We start from the raw sequence: 20,682 nt of genomic DNA on the forward strand, positions 1-20,682 counted from the left end.
GCAAACAGATATAGGATAATGGATAGTATAAAGTATGATCATTAAACAAACATACCAATGTGCAAACAACATTCCCACAGGAGACTGCAATGCCATTCATATCAATTACTTACCAAGTTTGGCATACAGATGACTCAAAATCCGAGCTGGCTGCACTCTGATTGGTCGGATATCGCTAAAGCTCTGAATTTCAATATCATGGTTTTTAAGCATTTTCTTAATTTGCTTAGACTCTGCTAGAACTGAAACTGAAAGATGTACAAAAATAAATAAATATATCTCAAAGTGTATTTCTCCTGTATAATCACACTACTGTGTGCTGCATACATTTTAAAGGGCATATAAAGGCAACAAAATAAAATCCCATTTTTACTTTCTTTAATGAAAAAGAAACCTATCTCCACTATACTTTAATTAAAAAATGTGTACCGTTTTTATAAGAAACCTGACTGTATGCAGTGAAATTCTCCCTTCATTTACTGCTGTGGATAGGAATTGTCAGCTGGTCCCTAACTGCTGAGCAGGGAAACAATCATACTTATGAACAGCAGGGGGAGCCCCCGCCTTACTTCCCAGCCATGCAGAACTCAAGCAGCTTTGTTTATGACGATCCCTAAGCAGCCCAGACCACACTGAGCATGTGCACAGTCTTAGTCTTGCAAAGATGTTTAACAAAGTTACAAGATGGTGACCCCCTGTGGCCAACTTTGAAAGCATAAATTATTTGTTTGATTATGTTTGTAGTGCAGTAAGTTCATGTTTATATTTAGTATACAAAATACAGCATTTCTAGCCTTATTCTATTTTAGACTTAACATGTCCTACAAGGTAGTGTAACAAGGGGTGATTTTTCAGCCAAGAGCCTGAGTTTCTGTGCACTGCCCCCACTGCCAACTTTTGTGGCCAACTTTTGTGGCTGGGACAGGGAAATTAGCTCTGTGAGGGTTAACTCGCTGAGGTGTTACTAGAGCATCTTTACTAATGCTGATTTGATTTTCTTCAAGGCAAAAAGAATATGTAAACTGAGCAAGCAGCTTCTATCTAGATTTCCAAAGTGTTACCATGTGGGGTCAGCTGCTGGCACACTCCCTTTCTTGATATTATATTACAGCATGTACTTTTATTCCTCCATAGAACAGCAATTATACTTGGGTCACCCAGTGACTTTTAACCCACAAAGATTGGTGGACAGGTTACTATATCTGCCCCTGTTCATTACATGCATAATGAATAATAGCAGAGACCCAGACAAACCTTGCACAACAACATCAGGTTTAAAAACTGTAGAGAATCTTCTGTTCAAAGGATCTACTTCTCCTGGAGCTAGAAATCCCTAGTAGGACAGAGAAACAATGAATTACACAGTTGCATCAATACAGTTGTAAAAAGCCAAGTAGCAAGAGAAAGAGAGAGAGAGTGAGATTAATTTCAAATATGACACATTCTTGAGCACTGCCCTGAAATATCCTTTTTGGCTGCAGACAGCCCTTCTTAAGAACCCTGTAAGCAGCATTCACTTACAGCATTACTATGCTCATGGGAGTGCTCAAGCCCATTGCTGGTTTACACCTAGGTGTGGCCATGAAATTCATATGCACCTGTTTAGCATTATCCAAACTTCCCTACCCAAGAAACAATGACATTTCCAGCACACAGGCTTAACAGGTATATGCCCAGTGTTTACTCCCCTTACTCCTTTTATAATTTCAGATAAATAACATGACTTATCGTAAACGCATTTCTCAAACTAATATTGCATTGGTACTTGCCAGATGTTACCTCAGCTAAAAGAGAGCCCAGTATATACAGTGATTGTCCCCATAGGTGAGGTGTCTTCCCCAAAGGTCTGCGGTCAACTGTATGAGGATTGTGGTACTCTTCTTCTATCTGTAAACAAAATACAGTTACTGTTTTAGGTTGAAATAAATTATCACTGCTAGTTACACTATAACCAAATGATTAAACAATGGGATTAATGCAATGCTTTTCTAAAGGTGGCCATACATGGGCTGATCCGCTCGTTTGGAAAGGTGGCCAATCAAGCGGATCTTGCCCCAATATGCCCACCTCGAGTGGTCGATATCGGGTTGATTAGTTTGTTGGCCCTAGAAAGCAGGTAGTTGTTGTGACGACCGCATCAACAAATCAGTGGTCCTTGATCCTTTTAAATATGCCCGTTCGACATCTGGCCAATTTCTGCCGAGTTATTAGTTGGATAAGCAATTCGGAGGGTACCACAAACTGGCCAATTAGCTGCCGACTTTGTCTGTCAGCAGCTTTTATCAGCCTGTGTATGGCCATCTTAAATGGGAGCTATCGTGAAAATGAAAATTTGATATAAGCTTCCTCATATGGAAGCATTTCTAAACACAATCAATTAAATATACTGCTTTGTTTCTGAAATAATCTAGTTTATGTTCACTATCCCTCTCTCAGCATCTGTTTCTCTTCATTCTGTCTTTATGCAGCAGTTGGGTTTCAGATATTAATTGACAGTTAGATCCAATATATCTTATAGGGGGGGGGGCTTCCTTTCCTAGTAGATGAATTAGAGCTCACTCAAATAACTGATTCCAGTTGCACAAATTCTGCAAGTAGAGAGACATGATGTCTGGTGATTTTAATAAAGTGAGCTCTAATACAACTTCTTAGCAAAAGGAGCCACCCTATGAGATATATTCATCTGACACCCAATTGCTGCATGAAGACAGAATGAAGAGAAACAGAAGCGAGAGAAGAATAGTGAAGATAAACTTGATTATTTCAGAAACGATTCAGAATACTTAATTGTATTTAGAAAGTTTCTTATTTCAGTATGATTAAAGTTATTTTACATTTTTATTTTTACGATAGTTCCCCTTTAAGACTGAAGTCCTAAGGATGATAGTATTCCAAAGCTGCTCGATTCTGTAATTACAGCAATGTGCTGAGATAGAAGGGCCATGTCATAATCCATTCCTTTCTGTACAAAGCAAAACATTAATGGCATCTTCTGGAAAATATATCTTATCCTATGTTATAATTCCTGCAATTTGGCATGTGCATATGTTTTCTACCTTTCTTTCAGATACAATGAATATATGTAATACTATCTAATAACTATCAATATTGCCTATGTACTTTTGTATATACTACAGTGATCTTACAAACATGATTCATAGATACAGACAAGCAATTAATTTAACGTTCCCCATCTGACAGAGCTCACTGAAACAGGCTTTGAGCCTCATCTATCATGTGGAAAGATACTGTACTCTGAGAGCATCAGATTACTGCTCTTTCATCTCTACTGACTGGCAAGAGCATACTGCAAATACTAATGAAGGCAGTTAAAACTGTCAATAGACAGCACGGAGCAGGACAAATAACCTAGAGGACAGATTTGACCCCCTAATGACACAGGGTGTATGTTGCAAAGACAGTTAAATATAGGAGTTAAATAATAGGAGAATAAACAACCAATGAGGAATATACAAAATAACAATAGGGATATCATGATGTACAACATTATAACATACTGATTACAAATAGTAGGAACACAACCCAGAAATCTTTTTAAGGAAATATTGGCAAATTCTGAAAATCTATATATTTTCACTTTAAATATAACTATGCGACATTACTGTGTTAGCAACACAGTAAATGAGGTTGAAAAAGGCACAAACACAAAAATGCAACCATTTGCTGAAATAAATCCTACCTAGTTAAACATAGACAACTTATTTGAACAGACAAACATTACTTTAGTAGAGGAGTATGAAAATACTTCTGTATTACAATAAAGGACAGGAACTAGTTACGCTTGAACAATTTATATACAACATTCCAAAAGTGAGAGACAGTACATCAGTACAAAGGCAAACCAGGGGGTAAATCGCAGCAGGTCACTTCCAACTGACTGGAATGATAAGAAGTGCAAATACCCCTCAGCCTGGAACTCCTAAAAACAGGGCACGTAGATTATTGCTTGTAGCAGTAATAAAAAAAGCTATGGATCTCTACAGGACTTTTCTCACTATCTGCATGAAAGGCACCACAAGTAGTGTCTGCTAGAATTGATAACAGTTAGGGCATGGGTGCCCAAACTTTTTGCAACGAGGGCCAGATTTGGTGAGGTGAAAATGTGTGGGGGCCGACCATTCAGCCTGACATTCTTTGAACCATTAACATTAAATTACAAGAATCGAGTAATCGTAGCAGTAATATTTGGGCACATTAGTGAAAAGATCTGCCACTTGGTCTATACTGCTGCCTGTGTGCTGAAGGTGTTAGCAATAGACACGTACTGGCACATAGTGACACCATACTTCTTTAGTTTACTGTACTGGCACGTCAGGGCGTCTATTGACACCTTCAGCCCTAAAGAAGTATGAGAAAACAGCGCGTCTCTACGTGCCAGATCATTTCACTAATGTGCCTTAATATTACTGCTATGGGATTCCTGATCGCACTGTGCTGGGGGGCCTCATTATTATTAATTTCATGGTGGAGGCTGAGGGCCAGGTTAAATTTAAAAACCAGCTCCAATTGGCCCCCGGGCCGCACTTTGGACATGCCTGAGTTAGGGTATGGTCGTGAGGGAAGTTCGGGTGACTTTGGAAAATGAATCGCCGGGTGTGATTAGCTCCAGCGATTTTTCATTTTAGCCAACGCAGAGTGAGGGAAGGCGTTCAGGGAGATTGGTCGCCGCAAAGACAAGCGATTAGTCGACAGGCGACTAAATCTCCGCGAAACGCTCATTGTGACCTTACCCTAAGGGCAGAGACACACGGTCAGATTCGGGGAGATTAGTCGCCTGGCAACAAATCTCCTCTTCTCCGGGGCGACTAATCAACCCAAATTGCCTTCCCAACAGCTAAAATGTAAATCGCCAGCCGGATGGCACTCGGAGCGCTTTGTTTTCTGAAGTCGCCTGAAGTTTCCTCGTAAAGCAAATTCGGGGCAACTTCAGAAAACAAAGCGCTCCGAGTGCCATCCTGCCGTCGATTTACATTCTAGCTGGAGAAGAGGCAATTTGCCACCTGGCGACTAATCTAATCTGGCGACTAATCCCCGAATCATACCGTGTGTCTCTGCCCTAACACTTCAGTTTAAATTCCAGGCAACAATCACAGGTTAAATTGCTTCAAGTTGCAGTCAATGGAAAGTGAATTGTAATGGGCAGGCTGGGCAAAACCCGTGGGACCCAGGGCCGGATTTGCGTCCGCATCGCTGAGGCCTTGAGGTCCTATCACCCACCATCCGAGGCCTCGCACGAGCGCAGGAACGATGCATTCCTAAAGTGGCTGGGCAGCATGCTGCCTCGAAAATTTTGCTGCCCTGGGCCCGGGCCTTTGTGGCCTTGCCTTGGTGGGACCCAGTGGTCAGGTGGCTTCGGGCTGACTTACATATTTTGTGAATTTATTCTGCAAGCTTTCGGCTCCTCCATTTATAGGTACAAGACTGCCATGCCCCGCCTTTTGTGGTTTCAGAGATGGGCAGTTCAGGCGCGGGTCTATAAATGGAGGTGCTGGCCAGGTTCAGGTGGAGATCAGGCGGGTTAGGGCTGGATGTGGGTCAACATTTTCTCAAGCTGCACATCACTAGAAGTGAATCTTCTGAGCTGGACTGACATTTATAAAATTATTGCTTTGGAAGAACAAAAAAATGAAAATGACGACAACTATATGTATGCTGTAGAATAATTATTATTAGGTAAGCACCTTGTCAGAAGGAACAGCATAAAGTTCTGGCACAAGATGAATTCCATTCTTTCCTCTTATAAGAATTCCCTCCAGAGCTTCCCGATATTCTTGCATCTGCAATTACAAGTACAAACTTTTGAGTTTTGTTTTAAAAGGATGGTAGTTCAAAATTACCACGCAGACAGTGATATTCTGACACAATTTGCCAGTGATCTTCATTTTTTATTTATTTGCAGTTTTTGATTTATTTAGATTTTTATCCAGCCGCTCTCCAGTTTAAAATTTTAGCAGCTATCTAGTTGCTAGGTTCCAATTTCTCTTAGCAACCAAACAGTGGATTACATGAGAGACTGGAGTATAAAGAGTAAGGGACTAAATAAAAAGATCACAAAGTAGCCTACTAGCAATAGTTTTTTTTTGTTTTGGCTGCCGGGGCCAGTGACCCCCATTTAAAGCTGAAAAGGCAAAAGAGGAAGGGAAATAATTAATAAACTGTTCTGTATGGTGATCATTTGCTTCTTACCTGAACTTGATCCCCATTAAAGATTCCATCAAGAAGTAGATATGTCCAGAACAGAGGCCATTCACATTCGATATTCTCAAAGAGTTTGAGTTCAGTGGAGTCATAGTGTAATCTGTTGGGGTCCTGTTTTTGAATGAGTTGCACAAAAACATTCATGCAGAAGGATGACAAGATGTTATAAACTGCCTCAAAATCCCTTGGACTAAGGCAACACTCTCAGTGTATACACAGGTATGGGATCCATAATCTGGCAACCTGTTATCCAGAAAGCTCTAATTTACAGGAAGTTCATCTCCTGTTGACTGTATTATAATCAAATAATTTAATTTTTTCAAATGATTTCTTTTTCTCTGTAATAATAAAACTTGTCACTTGTACTTGATCCAAACTAAGATATAATTAATTCTTACTGGAGGCAAACCAAACCTATTGGTTTTAAATAATATATAAATGAAAAAAAAAAAGCCTATAAGTATTCTCATCCAAATTATGGAAAGACTCCTTATCTGGAAAAACCAAGGTCCTGAACATTCTGGATAACAGATTTCATACCAGTATAATAATATAAGGCAATATGTATGGGATAACCATTAAAAGTTGAAAAAGAGGAGAGCACTCATACGCAGATTAACCGCTTGTGATTATTTATTATTCATGCTGCTTTAGTGTAAAGCAGCATGAATAATAAATAATCACAAGCGGTTAATCTGCGTATGAGTGCTCTCCTCTTTTTCAACTTTTAGTGGATATCCTGGGATGATTGGTACATCTCTGTGAGAGGATTGATGCATACAACTGAGAAGGAAGTAAGGCAGAGCGCAAATCTACACAGTTTCTACTATGTATGGCAGTGATCCCCAACCAGTAGCTCGCGAGCAACATGTTGCTCTCCAACCCCTTGGATGTTGCTCCCAGTGGCCTCAAAGCAGGTGCTTATTTTTGAATTCCAGGCTTGGAGGCAAGTTCGGTTGTATAAAAACCAGATGTAGTGCCTAATCAAGCCTCAATGTAGGCAGACAATTCACATAGGGGCTACCAAATGGACAATCACAGCACTTATTTGGCACCCCAGGAACAGTTTTCATGCTTGTGTTGCTCCCCAAATCCTTTTACTTCTGAATGTTGCTCATGGGTTGTAAAGGTTGGGGATCCCTGATGTATGGGATAACCATGTACAGTATACATATACAATAATTAGTGGCTGAAGTGTGTAGAAATGAAGGAACGTGAAGGAGAGAGAAAATAAAAATGAATACGTTTTATAGGAAATGTAAACCAGGAGGATGGAATAAACAAGTGTATATGAGAAAGTAAATACATCCCAGAAAAACAAGTACATTATATATATATTAAAATCTGGTACCTCTCTTGGTGTTTTAAAGCCATCTCTGAGAAAACGACAGCAGCCATATCTCCCCTTAAAGAAAGAAGACAGCAACAAATGATAAAACTCCAGCCCATGGCACGTCTATAAATCAATTGTTGGAGATCTGCATGAAGTGGTTTTCACTTGATTTGTTTTCTTAACCCAGAAAACAAAACAGGCAAAGCTATGTATGGTATATGGGCAGTTGGTGACCATTTTTTAAGATAATTCTGTAAGGAAAATGTAAGGCTGTCTAATCAGCACAGTAGGTGGCTATCAAGTCCTCAGTTTTACCAGACTATGGATCCTGTGGATTGTGTAGTCATAGCTGTCATTGTCTGGGGAGAATGGATCACAGAAGGTTTGTACTTTAAAGGTGGTGACAAACGCTAAGAATCGGTAAGATTAGTCGCTCAGTGACAAAACAACTCTTCTTCGGGCGACTAATGGCCCCTAAATACCTTTGCACTGGCTAGAATGTTGCCTCACGAGGAAACTTTGGGCGACTTTGGAAAACATGTTCCCAGTGCCATCCCGCCGGCGATTTACATTCTAGCCAGTGGGAAGGCATTAAGGGGAGATTAGTCCGAGGAAGATGCAATTTGACGCTGGGCAACTAATCTCTCTCGGAGAGATTTAGTCGCCTGGCACTAATCGCATCTTCTGTGAGGCGACAATCTCCCCGAACTGCCTTCCGTCTGCCCTCCGACTGCTTGAATGAAGAATCGCCTGCGCTAATGCACTCCCGGCGATTCGATTTCCGAAGTCGCCCGAAGTTGCTCCAGTCTCCCAAAATCGCTTGAAGTTTCCTTTTGTATCGATTTTAGGAGTCTGGAGAGACACATGGGTTTTACCACCAGCGATTCACATTATTGCCTATGGGAAATCTTTTTACTGGAGAGTGCAGGAGATTAGTTGCCCAGAGAAGCAGCGATTTACGCTAGCAATTAGTCTCCTGGTGTGTCACTGCCCTAAGTATGTCACTTTACATTTATGGCTTTCATCTGCTGTTCTAGCATAGGCACAATGTTAAACTCATACAGTAACCTGTAGCAATAACTATACAGATATTGTAGTGAGTTGATACAAATATGTGGCTAGGTAAGGACATGTGTCCAGTGCACCAGGGACTGCAGATGAAGGCTAAGGGATGGCTAAGTAAAAGATGGTTGCAATTTTATAGGGGTGGTTCGTCTTCAAAATAAAGTTTAGTATATTACAGAATAACCTCTTCCAAGCAAATGTGCCTTTCATCTTCATTATTCTTTATATAGTTATGGTTTTATATAGATTTATTGGCATTGCTCTTCTGTATCTTTCCAGCTTTCAAATATTGGTCATTGACCCCAACAGCCAAAAAACTATTTCTCTATGCGTTTACAAATGTATTATGATTGTTACTTTTGTCTTTTTATTCCTCTCCTATTTATATTCCAGACTCACATTCAAACCACTGTCTGGTTTCTAAGATAACCACAACCCTAGCAACCAGATAGCTCCTAAAATTCCTAACTGAAAATAAAAACCAATTGCAAATGGTCTCAGATTATCTCTGTCTATGTCATGCTAAAATGTAATTTAAAGAGAAAATAATATTACAATTGGCACTGTTTATAGTATATGTTAAACATATACTGTATTCTGAATATAAGCTGCTCTCTCTCTTACTCTCCTGAAAATCATACCTGGAGCTTGGTGATTATTTCATTTTTGGTCGCATTAACCAGGGTTATGTCCTCAACAGCAAAAGCTGGATATGAAATGATGGAGAGGAGGCCAGCATCAATTTCCTTGGAGGTGGAAGCCCGTGGCAACATTGAATAAAGGATTGACTGTAAAACAAAGATGATCCATTTAATATGTTTTTACTAAATTCTTAATTTATGATTTTAAAAAATCGGGGATAATTGGAGGGGGCATAACATCTATTATTCATAAACTATAACATACAGGCTTATCTACATCAAAAGTGACATACAGGTATTATATATAATATATTACGCTACACCGGTAAGCCAATAGAAATAATCATTCATATTAATAGAGAAACCTAATTGGGAAGGTGATCTCCAAGATTGTCTATTCTTTATATGTTGTATGTTGTTAATAATGCAAGACAGTTGCAGGCATTAAGAAAACAGTATCAATGCATTAGCCTGAAATGCAGCCCTGGATAAGTACCCTGGGCATACTTTTGCAGGCATAGTAGACATTGGGTGCAGATAAAACTCTTAAGAGGAAGCAACGGCAGTGAAAAGGCAACATTTTTTTTTTTTTTGCACGAAAACTCAGTACATGCAGCACCACACACACCAGGCAGCATTCTTAAATACATTTTCCCTAGTAAGAGCCCATGTACAGATTACAAATGTGCACTTCTTCTGTGACTTGTTTGGTTTACCCACCTGACAGTGTTCTACATCATCAGGTAAAACATGAATCACAGATCTGGGTCCCCCATGAGCTCCAAACAGGTCAAGTTCATCTATGGCTTCCAGAGCAGCCTGCAAAAACATGAAGGTACATTTGTTGTGTGTTTTTCAGATGTTTAAATTTGATTATGGTGGTAGCCACTTGTTTCTAAGGGTAAGGGCACACCTGGCGATTTGGGGAGATTTAGTCACCTGGTGACTAATCGCTTCTTCCTTGTAGCGACTAATCTCCCCGGACGCCTTCCCTCTGTCTTGCACCGGCTATAATGAAAAGTCGCCTGCGGCATGACACACACTGCGCTTCGTATTCCGAAGCTGCCTCACAAAGAAACTTCAGGCGACTTCAGAATACGAAGCGACGCGTGTGCCATGCCGCAGGCGACTTTTCATTATAGCCAGCACAAGACAGAGGGAAGGCGTTCGGGAGATTAGTCGCCGCAAAGAAGAGACGATTAGTCACCAGGCGACTACATCTCCCTGAATCACCAGGTGTGCCCTTACCCTTAAGGGCCAATTTACTAAACCGCAACTTTTTCAGGAAAGGCTTTTGGTCCCCAAAAAACAGGAAAAGTCACAGGAAAAAAAGTGTGACTATCCGGGATTTATTATGCAACAAAACTGCGACAATTCAGAATCCGAAAATACTCCAGCTAAAGCCTGTCAAAATCATGTAGAAGACAATGGCTTTTTTGGGTTTTGATGCTGGCTTTTGTGCGTAGTTATTGTGCAACAAGTCGAAAAAGTTGAGGTTTTGCTACTTGTCTGCAACTTTTTCACGTTCATGATTCTTCAGTTGGAATCTTTTGATAAACTACTGACATTCGTAGAAATGTGTTTATTCCTGATTTCAAAAACCTCTAAAATTCAACCTTTAATAAATAGGTCTCTAATTAAAGAGTAGGCACTTCGTCAGACATCATTTCGCAGCGCATACACTAATTCATCAAAATGCAAATTTACGTCTAGGCAGACAAAGGCTGGTAAAGTTTTGCCAGCGAAACATTGTCAGCCCGAGCATTTCATAGCGAACTTTCGCTACAATTCATTTGTGCTTAGCAAAACTATGATATCACACTTACGGTTAGATCAATTTAAATAGAGCGGGTACATAGAGATAATACAGTATATTATAGTTCCACATTCAGCTAAATTACCTAACATGCTGTAAAAGCTATTCTCACTTGAAATAGCTTTTCCTAATATCATTGCTTCAGCAAATAACTTTATTTTGAATTTGTGGCTTACTGTCATCAGCAGTTACAATTTGGGTGAAGTATATCATAAGCTGATTTATCAAAATTCAAGATTCAGAAAAAAATGTGTATCGAATACCTTAACTTGTATGAAACAGTTTAGCAGAACAGGTGTTTTTTATTGTAAACATTTGATAAAAGAGAAGCAGACATTAAACTTATAGAAAACCGTTTCCTAAAAGAGCATGAATTCCAAATGTTCTACATATTTTATTCTGAATAGTCACTTCCACTGATTCCATTAAAGGATTATGGTTATAGCACAAGTTGCTGGTCATATTGTGTTACCCATTGGGCTCCTCATCCTGAATTCAAGTAACACTTGTGTTACTCCACAACAGGTGAAGTGGCCGAAAATCCCATCTGCTGTGACGGCGCCAATTTACTAACAGCCATAGAGGACAATTCACTAGCAAAAGTAAATCGCTAATAAAGTTTCTCTCCTAATCGCCAGGTGAATTTTCGCTCAGGTGAAGGATCGTTACTCCGCTAATTCACTTAAGTGCGAATTTTCTGCTACGTTACTCCTTTCGCCAGGTTATACCTGGCAAACTGATAAGATGAAGCTACATTCTCCTCAATCTTATGTCCGTGACATCATATCCTTTGTGCCGAAAAGTCATTAAAAAAAGGTTAAAATACTGGTGTTTTTTAATATTTTAAAGTGGGATTATGTTTAAAAGTTATAACTGTTAAATGTATATATTTTTTTATTTTTTTAACTATTTGAAGGTCATTGCACATTTGTTTTAGGGTGGGCTCATGTCTAGGGTATTAAAGGATCTCTTTTGTCTTTATTTTGCTTCCTTGGACATTTTTAATAATAAGTGGCCACTTCAATCAATTTCACCAACATCTCTAATAAAGACATAAATACTGTATATAGTTAAGCCGGTCTATAAGTAGAGACTGAAGCTTGTCTTACTTTTGCCATCCCCACAGAGCTTGCATTTAGTTCAGGAATCCCTTGATTTGTCTTGTCTCCTCGCTCCCACATTCCATAATCCTGGGTAGGGGTGAAAATGAAAATTACAGACTGAATGTTGGTTACAATTAAAGACTGAATACAATATACATAATAACAAACAAGCTGTAAGCCATTCCTAAGTAGCACAAGGTAAGATGATGGGGATGGGGGAGTTATTCTAAGGGGGTTATTTATTAAAGTCCAAATGCCAAAAACACAAAAAATTCTAATTGAGGCATCTCAGAGCTGCCGAGGTTGTATATAAGTCAATGGGAGAGGTCCTGAAGATATCCTGATCTTTGCTGGGTTTCTTGCAAAAATGTATTGATAAATAAGGGGAAATAACCCACGAGGATTTGGTCAGAGTATATTTCAGAAAATAATGAGATAAATTGGGATTTTGATAAATAACCACCTAAGTGTTAAGTCCCTGCGCTGAATACTAGTCAGTGGGTAGGGAACACAGCACTCATAATCACACAGTAGTGCCATTGCCCTAAAAAGATAACTTATACAGTAAGTGCTTTAGATGCCAGCTAAAATCTTGATATTTTGTCAAATACAGGTATGGGGCCTGTTATGCAGAATGCTTAGGACCTAAGGATTAACTATAGCTTAGTTGGGATCAAGCACAAGGTACTGTTTTATCATTACAGAGAAAAAAGAAATACATTTGAAAAATTGGAATTATTTGATTATAATGGAGTCTATGGAAAATGGCCTTCCTGTAATTTGGATAATGGGTTTACGTATAACCGATCCCATACCTGTACTATCCATTAAACTTTGTTAAAGCGACAAAAGCACTACAGCATAGATCGAGAAAATATGCTTTAGTGGCTGCAATGGCTCATGTAATTATGTAGTACCCCTTAAAGGAATTCTTTCACGGGAAAACATGTTTTGCTACAGCAGAATTCTGCACTGAAATACTTTTTTTAAAAGAGCAAACAGGTCTTTTATATTTAATTTTAAAATCTGACATGGGGCTAGACATATTGTCAGTTTCCCAGGTGCCCCCAGTCATGTGACTTGTGCTCTAAAAAACTTCAGTCGCTCTTTACTGCTGTACTGCAAGTAGGAGTGATATCACCCCCCCCCAACAGAACAATGGGAAGGTAACCAGATAACCAGATCTAAGAACAGCACTAAGAACACACTCCTCTGGTTACATTGAGTAGGAGAAACAGTACCCTGCCTGAAAGCAGTTCCATCATGATGTGCTGGCTCTTTCTAAAAGCACAGGATCATAAAAACTACACTATAAAAATCATGACAGTTTACCTTCAAAGGAGAACTAAAGCTCAACTAAAGAAGTAGCTAGAAATGTTGTACATTATGTTTTGGGCGTCTGTACCAGCCCAAGGCAACCAAAGCCCTTTAGCAGTAAAGATCTGTGTCTCCAAATTTGCCCCAGTGGCTTCCCATCTTCTTTTCTGTAGTACACATACAATATTAATGTCACAATATAAGGCTGATTAGTAATTAATACAGATAATTACTACATGGCAGCACAGAAACCAGTGCAACTAGCTTCAGAATTTAATAATCAGCCCTGTAGCATCAGCTTATTTTACGGGCCAACCTTATTTTCTGCTTGATAATTTGTGACGACCCCTAAGCTTAGCTTCTCAACAGCTGCTCAGAGCCCACTGAGCATGTGAGTGTCACAGACACTTTCCAAGATGGTGACCCCCTGTGACAAGTTTGAAGTCCTGGATCATTGCTGCTATTGACAAGCTGAAACTAGGCTGGTTCAATAAGTTCAGTATATAATATATGACATTTCTAGTCATATGCATTCGTAGGGTTTAGTTCTCCTTTAAATTTGACTATTAGTATCTTGTAGACAGCAATATTCTGAGACAACTTAAAATCTTAATCTTTTATTTCTTGTGGTCTTTGAATTATTTAGCTTTCTTTTCAGTAGCAATGTTGTATCTTCATCATCATCATTTATTTATATAGCGCTGTCAAGATACGCAGTGCTTTGTATGGAATTTATGGTTGCTAGGATCCAATTTACCCTAGCAACCAGGCAGTGGTTTGAATGAGAGACTGGAAGATGAATAGGTGAGGGCCTGAACATAAATATAAGTCATAAAATGTAACAAAAACAAAAACGCCTCACTGAGAAATAATTTTTTGGCTGCTGGGGTCAGTGGCAAACAACAAAAATAAACTATTTTAAATTAGAAGATGGAAAAAGACAGAGAAGAAGAAGACAAATAACTATAGAAAATACAATAAGAAGACCTAGGGGCCCATTCACCAAGCTTGGGTGAATGAATAGAGGGGAAAAAAGCTCGAATTTCGAGTAGTTTTTTGTGCTCCTCGACTATCGAATTGGAGTAAATTCGCCTGAGTAGGATGATTCGAATAGATCGAGCGCAAAAACTATGCGACTATTCGCCCATTCGATAGTCAAAGTAGTGTCTCTTTTAAAAATATTTCGACTGCCTACTTCGCCACCTAAAACCTACCGAATTGCTTTAAAAGCCTATGGGAAAGTGTCATAGGCTTGTTTTCCAAGTTTTTGATCGTGCGCCTATTCGCCTGGCGAATATTCGCCCATTCGACTATTCACCAGTGCGTAAATTTGCCCGAATTGCCTATTTGATTCTATTCGAATTTCGAGGGATTTAACCCCTCGAAATTCGACCCTTGATACATCTGCCCCCTAGTATTAGCATGATAAATGTAAGTTATAGTTATTATTAGTAAAGTACATTTTGTGAGCACATTTGAATTCTTGGTTTACTTACAGCAACTTTATAAGCAGCTTCAATGTAAAAAACAAGATTCTGTATAAAGGAAACTTCATCCAGTGTAAACACAATGTGTAAGCCTAGAGGATGCAAAATACATAAGCAAAGATATAGGATGTCAGCAAAGAAATACTACTTGCAAATTAGATAATTAGATAACCAGCGCACATATATATATTAGCAATCTGAGTATCTACCCTCGCAAGGGCCAAACATGGAGTAGCTTCAATTTCCCTGTTTGACCTCTTTGGCTAAAGGAATAAGAAACACCATACAGGGTACTTCACAAGCCCTATTCATGCACTCATGTTGAACACGGGTCCTTCAAGCTTCTACGGCATCTACATGAATGAGACCAACCCTTACATATGGATCTGGGAACAAAAAAAGAGGCCCCTAACTAAGAAAAAATATGACTCATATAAATAACATCAGCTACCAAATAGTCACTCATATATAAATGCTGGATTTCCTGTTTTCCCATAATTCCCAGTTTACCCACTGACCTAGCTTGGTACAACCTATTAATTCGACAAATTAATTGGTATCTCCCTATCCTGGAATGTTCAGAGGACAAATGAATATCTATTGAAAGATGTAACCAGTTGGAGGCTAATTGTTTTGATACGTGTCTGCTGTGGCAGGTAAAGTATTAATAAATGGCACAACAGAGACACATATTAGCATTCAGTGCATACTGTCCTAGTTACTTTAGAAAATCCATGAAGCATTTAGCATATAGTTTTAACCCTTTGTGTGCCAGTGGCCAGAACTTTCATCTAACTGATCTAGGTTTGTTTACTAGGAAATGCACAATACAAATACAGAACCACACCATATGTCAAAGAGTCAACCAAAATGTCAAAATTTACGTTGATGGCACTGATAGACAGTTGTGACACCGTGAATGATAAGTATCTATAGCATACAATACCAGACGGTCCTACTCTTTTATTTGTGTTTTTTGTTTCCTGTACCATCATCTGTTATTGTAACTGCACAATTTTTAACACGGAACTGACTAGGTTTCAGCTAATAATAACAATTAAGGGTTGGGAAGAGTTTTATAAATGAATACTGCACACTTCATTGCTCTTCTTATTTTGCTCGAGGCAATGTTCCTTGGCAGTGCAGTACAATATGAATTAAGTCCAATAACTAAAGCATCTCTATTTACTCTAGAACATTGAGTACTAAAACAGAATGGTTTTGTTAAAAAAAAAAAAAGCTTTCTGTAATTTCCTGAAATTTGTAAAAAATCTGAAAGTGGAAGATACTGCGTTATAGTGTAACAGTCACAACATTATGGGGCAGATTTATTAAGGGTTGAATTGAAAATTAGAATTTGAATTTTCCAAATTAGGTTCAAGTTTTAATTCGAATCCGAATTTTGAGGTTTATCATACTCTGGCTCTTTAAGAACTCTAATTCGACTATTCGCCACCTAAAACCTGCCGAGGTCATGTATAAGTCAATGGGAGAGGTCCTGTGACCATTTTTATACTGTTAGTGGCCTTCATGACATTCAAGTTTTTTTCGGAGAAAAAAACTTGAATTGAGTTTAGTCTAATTCGAATCGAATTAAAGTTTTCGGGTCGGGAATATTCGCCTGAGTTTTAGATAATCGATTTTTTCTATAAATAACCCCCCAGACGTAGTTCTGGTATATTCGAATTTAATAGTTTCAATATATGTGCCTCAATATGTAGGTAATATAGACTCTCTGTGAGTAATGGAATATGTGGGTAATTTGAGCTCTCTTTGAACAATGGCAATATGCAGGGAATATACTGTAGGCTCTATGTGAGTAATGGGAATATGCAGGTTACTTATGCTCTTTAAAAGCAGTGGGTCTTTGCAGGGAATATATGTTCTCTGTGATCAATTACCTAGGCTTTTATTTTAGACGAAACATTTAGAAAATAAAATGACTCTTCACTTATTTTAAGTCAGTATCAAATACTAACATTTACATGTTACTGCATGCAATTGAGGTTACTGCACTAAAAGAACTGACTATCCAATAGGAAACTGGCACAGCTCCCTATGTGAAGCTTAGTGACGTAGTCCAGGGTGCACCCAGGGAGAAACGCTGCAGGGAGAAAAATATGCCAACACAAGAAAATGAACTTTAAATGCAGCAATCTGAGAAAACGCAACAGAATCTGGAGAGACTGATAAGCACCTTTCTGCTTTATTTTATGTGAGTGTATCTTTAAGTTATCTGAGGCTTATTAAAGTTTTTTACACTATATGAAGCACATTTTCCCTAGTAAATCTGGAGCAGAGTCTCAGCACAATTGCTGAGAGTTGAAAAGCATACAGCCATTTAAATGTTTGTAAGTACCCACCTTCCCCGGTGTTGGAATACTAAAGGTTGATTGATAAAGAAAAGGTCAACCTTAGTCCACTGCAGCTTTTGAATGAAGGCGTGGGTTTCACGTGATTGAATAGTACAGAGTGTTAACACAGAAAGTTGGTATTGAAAAAATTGATAAAAAATACTACACTATTTTGAAAAATGTTATTATCTCGCTGTCTTTTCCTGAGCTTCCTTGAGAAGTGCTGTATAGTATTTGGATTTTGCAAGATTTTTACCAGTTGGAGAAGGGAAAGAAACGGCTACAGGATTGAACTTCCGGGACCCTTTTGAATTTTCTTTTTTAGTGATAGCGCCCTATGTGGCAAGGTTCTCAGCTTGTACTTTAGCTGAAATGGCAGGACGGCAGAATGAGATTCCTGAAATAATTATGCTCCACGGATGTGCAAGTTTAAGAATCAAACACATTTTTGAATGTACAGGTAAAAGATAAAAAAAATGTATTTTTGGATCTGAAAGCTTAAAGGGCACCTGTTGGGTAAAAATGTTATCCCCAATCAAAGGTGCAGGCTAATAGAGCCCGCATTCTGGTTGGGAATAACAGTAGTTTTTTGGGGTTTTTAAAAAATGCCCCTTGCCAGAGCTATGCTACCTGTACCTGCGTATTTTCCTGCGCATTTTCTTTAAAAAAAACTACTGCTACTGTTATCCCCAACCTGAATGCGGGCTCTATTAGCCTGCACCTTTGATTGGGGATAACATTTTTACCCAACAGGTGCCCTTTAAGGAAACAAAGTTCATCCAATCCGATAAGAACATATAAGGTCATCAATATGTCACATCACCTGCAGCAGTCATTTGTGCCAAGCACAAAAGGAATAGGGAGGTGGCGTCTACTTGCAGATGCCCCCACTGGTCGTCACCAACTATAGTACTGCAAGTTGCTGTGTTGTACTTGGCATGCAGACAATCTTTTGTACTCTGCGTGTGTTTGAATTTCTCGACTTTATCCACCTGGCAAACACAAAGCATAATATTGTTTTTATGATACGGTTCACTTGTTAAATTCTTGACAATAAAGAAGTTGCTGAATGGAGAAAGGCTTATGGCATGCCAATTTCCTTAGTAAGTTTGCCTACAAACAGACCTTTATCTCATGACACATGAAATACAGTAGAACAGTATAATAAAGGTCAAGCCATCTGTTTAGAGGTATCAAATGCATAAGTAATAATACCTGCTCCAGACACAGATATAGGGTTGCCACTTGTGACCTTGAAAAAAACATACAAGAGGGCAGGATGATAACACTAGGGGCAGAGGAGTGACATAATGGGCATGGATCATGATATTTGGGGTGTGCTTGTGCTTACGGAAGGCATAGCTGTGACATCGGCATACTGGTCAAATTATTGCTTGGGTTTCACAAGGCTGAAACCAGAATAGACACTTTAGAGCTGAACAGTAGTAATGTGCGTGCCGGCCCAAAATGTGCAAGCTTACCTGTGGGTCGGGCAGATTCAGGCCGACTTTCACACACATTTTGCAGGTCGTGAGAGGGTTCGACTTGAGCTCTTCTTCCACTCTCCCCACCCACAACCTTACTCTGCTGGCAGCCTCCAATTATAGACACCTGCGCCGTCCCCTTTTGTGGTGTCAGAGGTGGGTCTTTAAATGGAGGTGTCAGCCGGGTTAGGGTTGAATTTATGTCGACCAGCAGATCACTACCGAACAGCCTAAATAAAACTAAACTGTTGGGGTCAAAACCAAACAGGTAGCAACCCTATGTAGTTCATTCATGGGTAACCTTTCCCTTCTGATGCATTCATCTGGTTCCTGCATCATGAACACTGCATTATTACATTTTAATAGCCCCTGCAGCATGCCAGGAAGGCTACAATAAAGGGCACAAGGTACAAATCTCCCTTTTTTCCCGATTAGAGGCAGATTTATCAAGGGTCAAATATAGAGTTCATGGGAGTTTGTAAAAACTCTCATAAACTCCCATGAACTTGAAATTCGGGGAAAAAGACGACCAATCGAAACTTATCAAAAAATAAACCCAGGTGAAAGGAATCGACCTGCAAACTCAAATCAAATTCGAATCGAATTTTCTCTGAAAAAAACTTGATTTTCTGGAAGGCTGCAAACAACTCCAAATTGATCCCAGGACATCCCCCATATGCTAAAAGAGCAATTCAGCAGGTTTAAGGTGGAAAATCGTCAAATTCTTAAAGGACCAGTACATGATAAATTTCAAAAATCTAAAAAAAAGAAACAAAACAACCGATCGAAATTTATCAAAAAATTTGAATTTTTCAAACCCAGGTGAATGGGATCTACCCACAAACATGATAAATTTCGAAAATCTAATTTGAATTTAAAAACTCAAATCGAATTTTAAGTATTCCCTAGTCGAATTCCACTTAAGAAAACTGGAAAATTAGAATTTGAAAATTCAAATTGATAAATCTGCCCCTTAGTATAGGAATGTCAAAATTACTTTGGTATGTTCAGCAATGCTTATTTTGACAAAGACAAAACTATTCCATCCATGCATATATGCAATTTTAGATGAGTAGTAACCTGGCTATTTTACAAAATCTTCTCCGAAACAGACAGAAACATTGCTTCATATCCCCACTGTGGTTTGTAATGTTTACATAACATTTAAAAGCTTACTATCAGATGTTGCAGGTTCCGTTACACAGGAAAGCTCTTTGTCTCAGATAAGTTGTACTAAGCCACAGATACATCGTTTTATAAGATATAAAGATGTATATTAAATATTAATAATGAATTCCTAATCATACATTACCTGTCTTATCATGCAATGCAAAATTCCTCTCATCAGCTTTACAACACTCTGTAAAACAAAACGGGATAATCACTGCACCTAATTGTAAAGGTCTCATATTGCTCAAGCCCTCTACAGATATATTTCAGCTTTTAGGATCAAACCTTGCTCCTGTTTTTACACTGAAATCACTAAGGGGTACATCTTTATGAAAATATAATTAGGAAACAATCAATAACTGGAGGTTTCAAGTTGTTAGGTAGCCCCTTTATAGGTCAGTAAAATACCAGTCAACATTGGGCAAATATTACAAATCTTACTTAGAGGATAGATGGCGGCCTGGCACTCAACAGAATAGTAACCAAGAACGGAGAGGTTTTTTTTTTAGCGAAGAGGAGTGCCTGCGTTATGAGGAAATTATAATCACTTGGAGGGTTGGCTAAAATGTTTTGTTTCCTTTAAAGGAAAACTATACCCCCCAAACAATGTAGGTCTCTATTAAAAGATACTGAGTAAAACAGCTCATGTGTAAAACCCTGCTTCATGTAAATGAGCCATTATCATAATAATAT

The 20,682-nt window shown here is 38.8% G+C and overlaps 1 protein-coding gene across 4 annotated transcripts in view; it reads right to left on the minus strand.

The window, feature by feature from the left end:
- The window catches only part of LOC108709337 (phosphorylase b kinase regulatory subunit alpha, liver isoform), a 71,682-nt gene that overhangs the window by 30,974 nt on the left and 20,026 nt on the right, over positions 1–20,682 (minus strand). For all 4 annotated transcript variants that reach the window (XM_041583646.1, XM_041583644.1, XM_018249083.2 and 1 more), the window contains 12 exons: positions 20,132–20,179; positions 18,159–18,327; positions 14,991–15,073; positions 12,184–12,264; positions 9,979–10,077; positions 9,259–9,405; positions 7,571–7,624; positions 6,208–6,330; positions 5,703–5,798; positions 1,780–1,887; positions 1,255–1,333; positions 114–248 (listed from right to left, as the gene is read on the minus strand). In XM_041583646.1, coding sequence (XP_041439580.1) covers positions 114–248; positions 1,255–1,333; positions 1,780–1,887; positions 5,703–5,798; positions 6,208–6,330; positions 7,571–7,624; positions 9,259–9,405; positions 9,979–10,077; positions 12,184–12,264; positions 14,991–15,073; positions 18,159–18,327; positions 20,132–20,179 — 1,222 coding nt within the window. The remainder of the gene's footprint in view (positions 1–113; positions 249–1,254; positions 1,334–1,779; positions 1,888–5,702; positions 5,799–6,207; positions 6,331–7,570; positions 7,625–9,258; positions 9,406–9,978; positions 10,078–12,183; positions 12,265–14,990; positions 15,074–18,158; positions 18,328–20,131; positions 20,180–20,682) is intronic.

This window comes from Xenopus laevis, chromosome 2S, assembly GCF_017654675.1.
Source record: "Xenopus laevis strain J_2021 chromosome 2S, Xenopus_laevis_v10.1, whole genome shotgun sequence".
In the NCBI taxonomy this organism is placed as follows: domain Eukaryota; kingdom Metazoa; phylum Chordata; class Amphibia; order Anura; family Pipidae; genus Xenopus; species Xenopus laevis.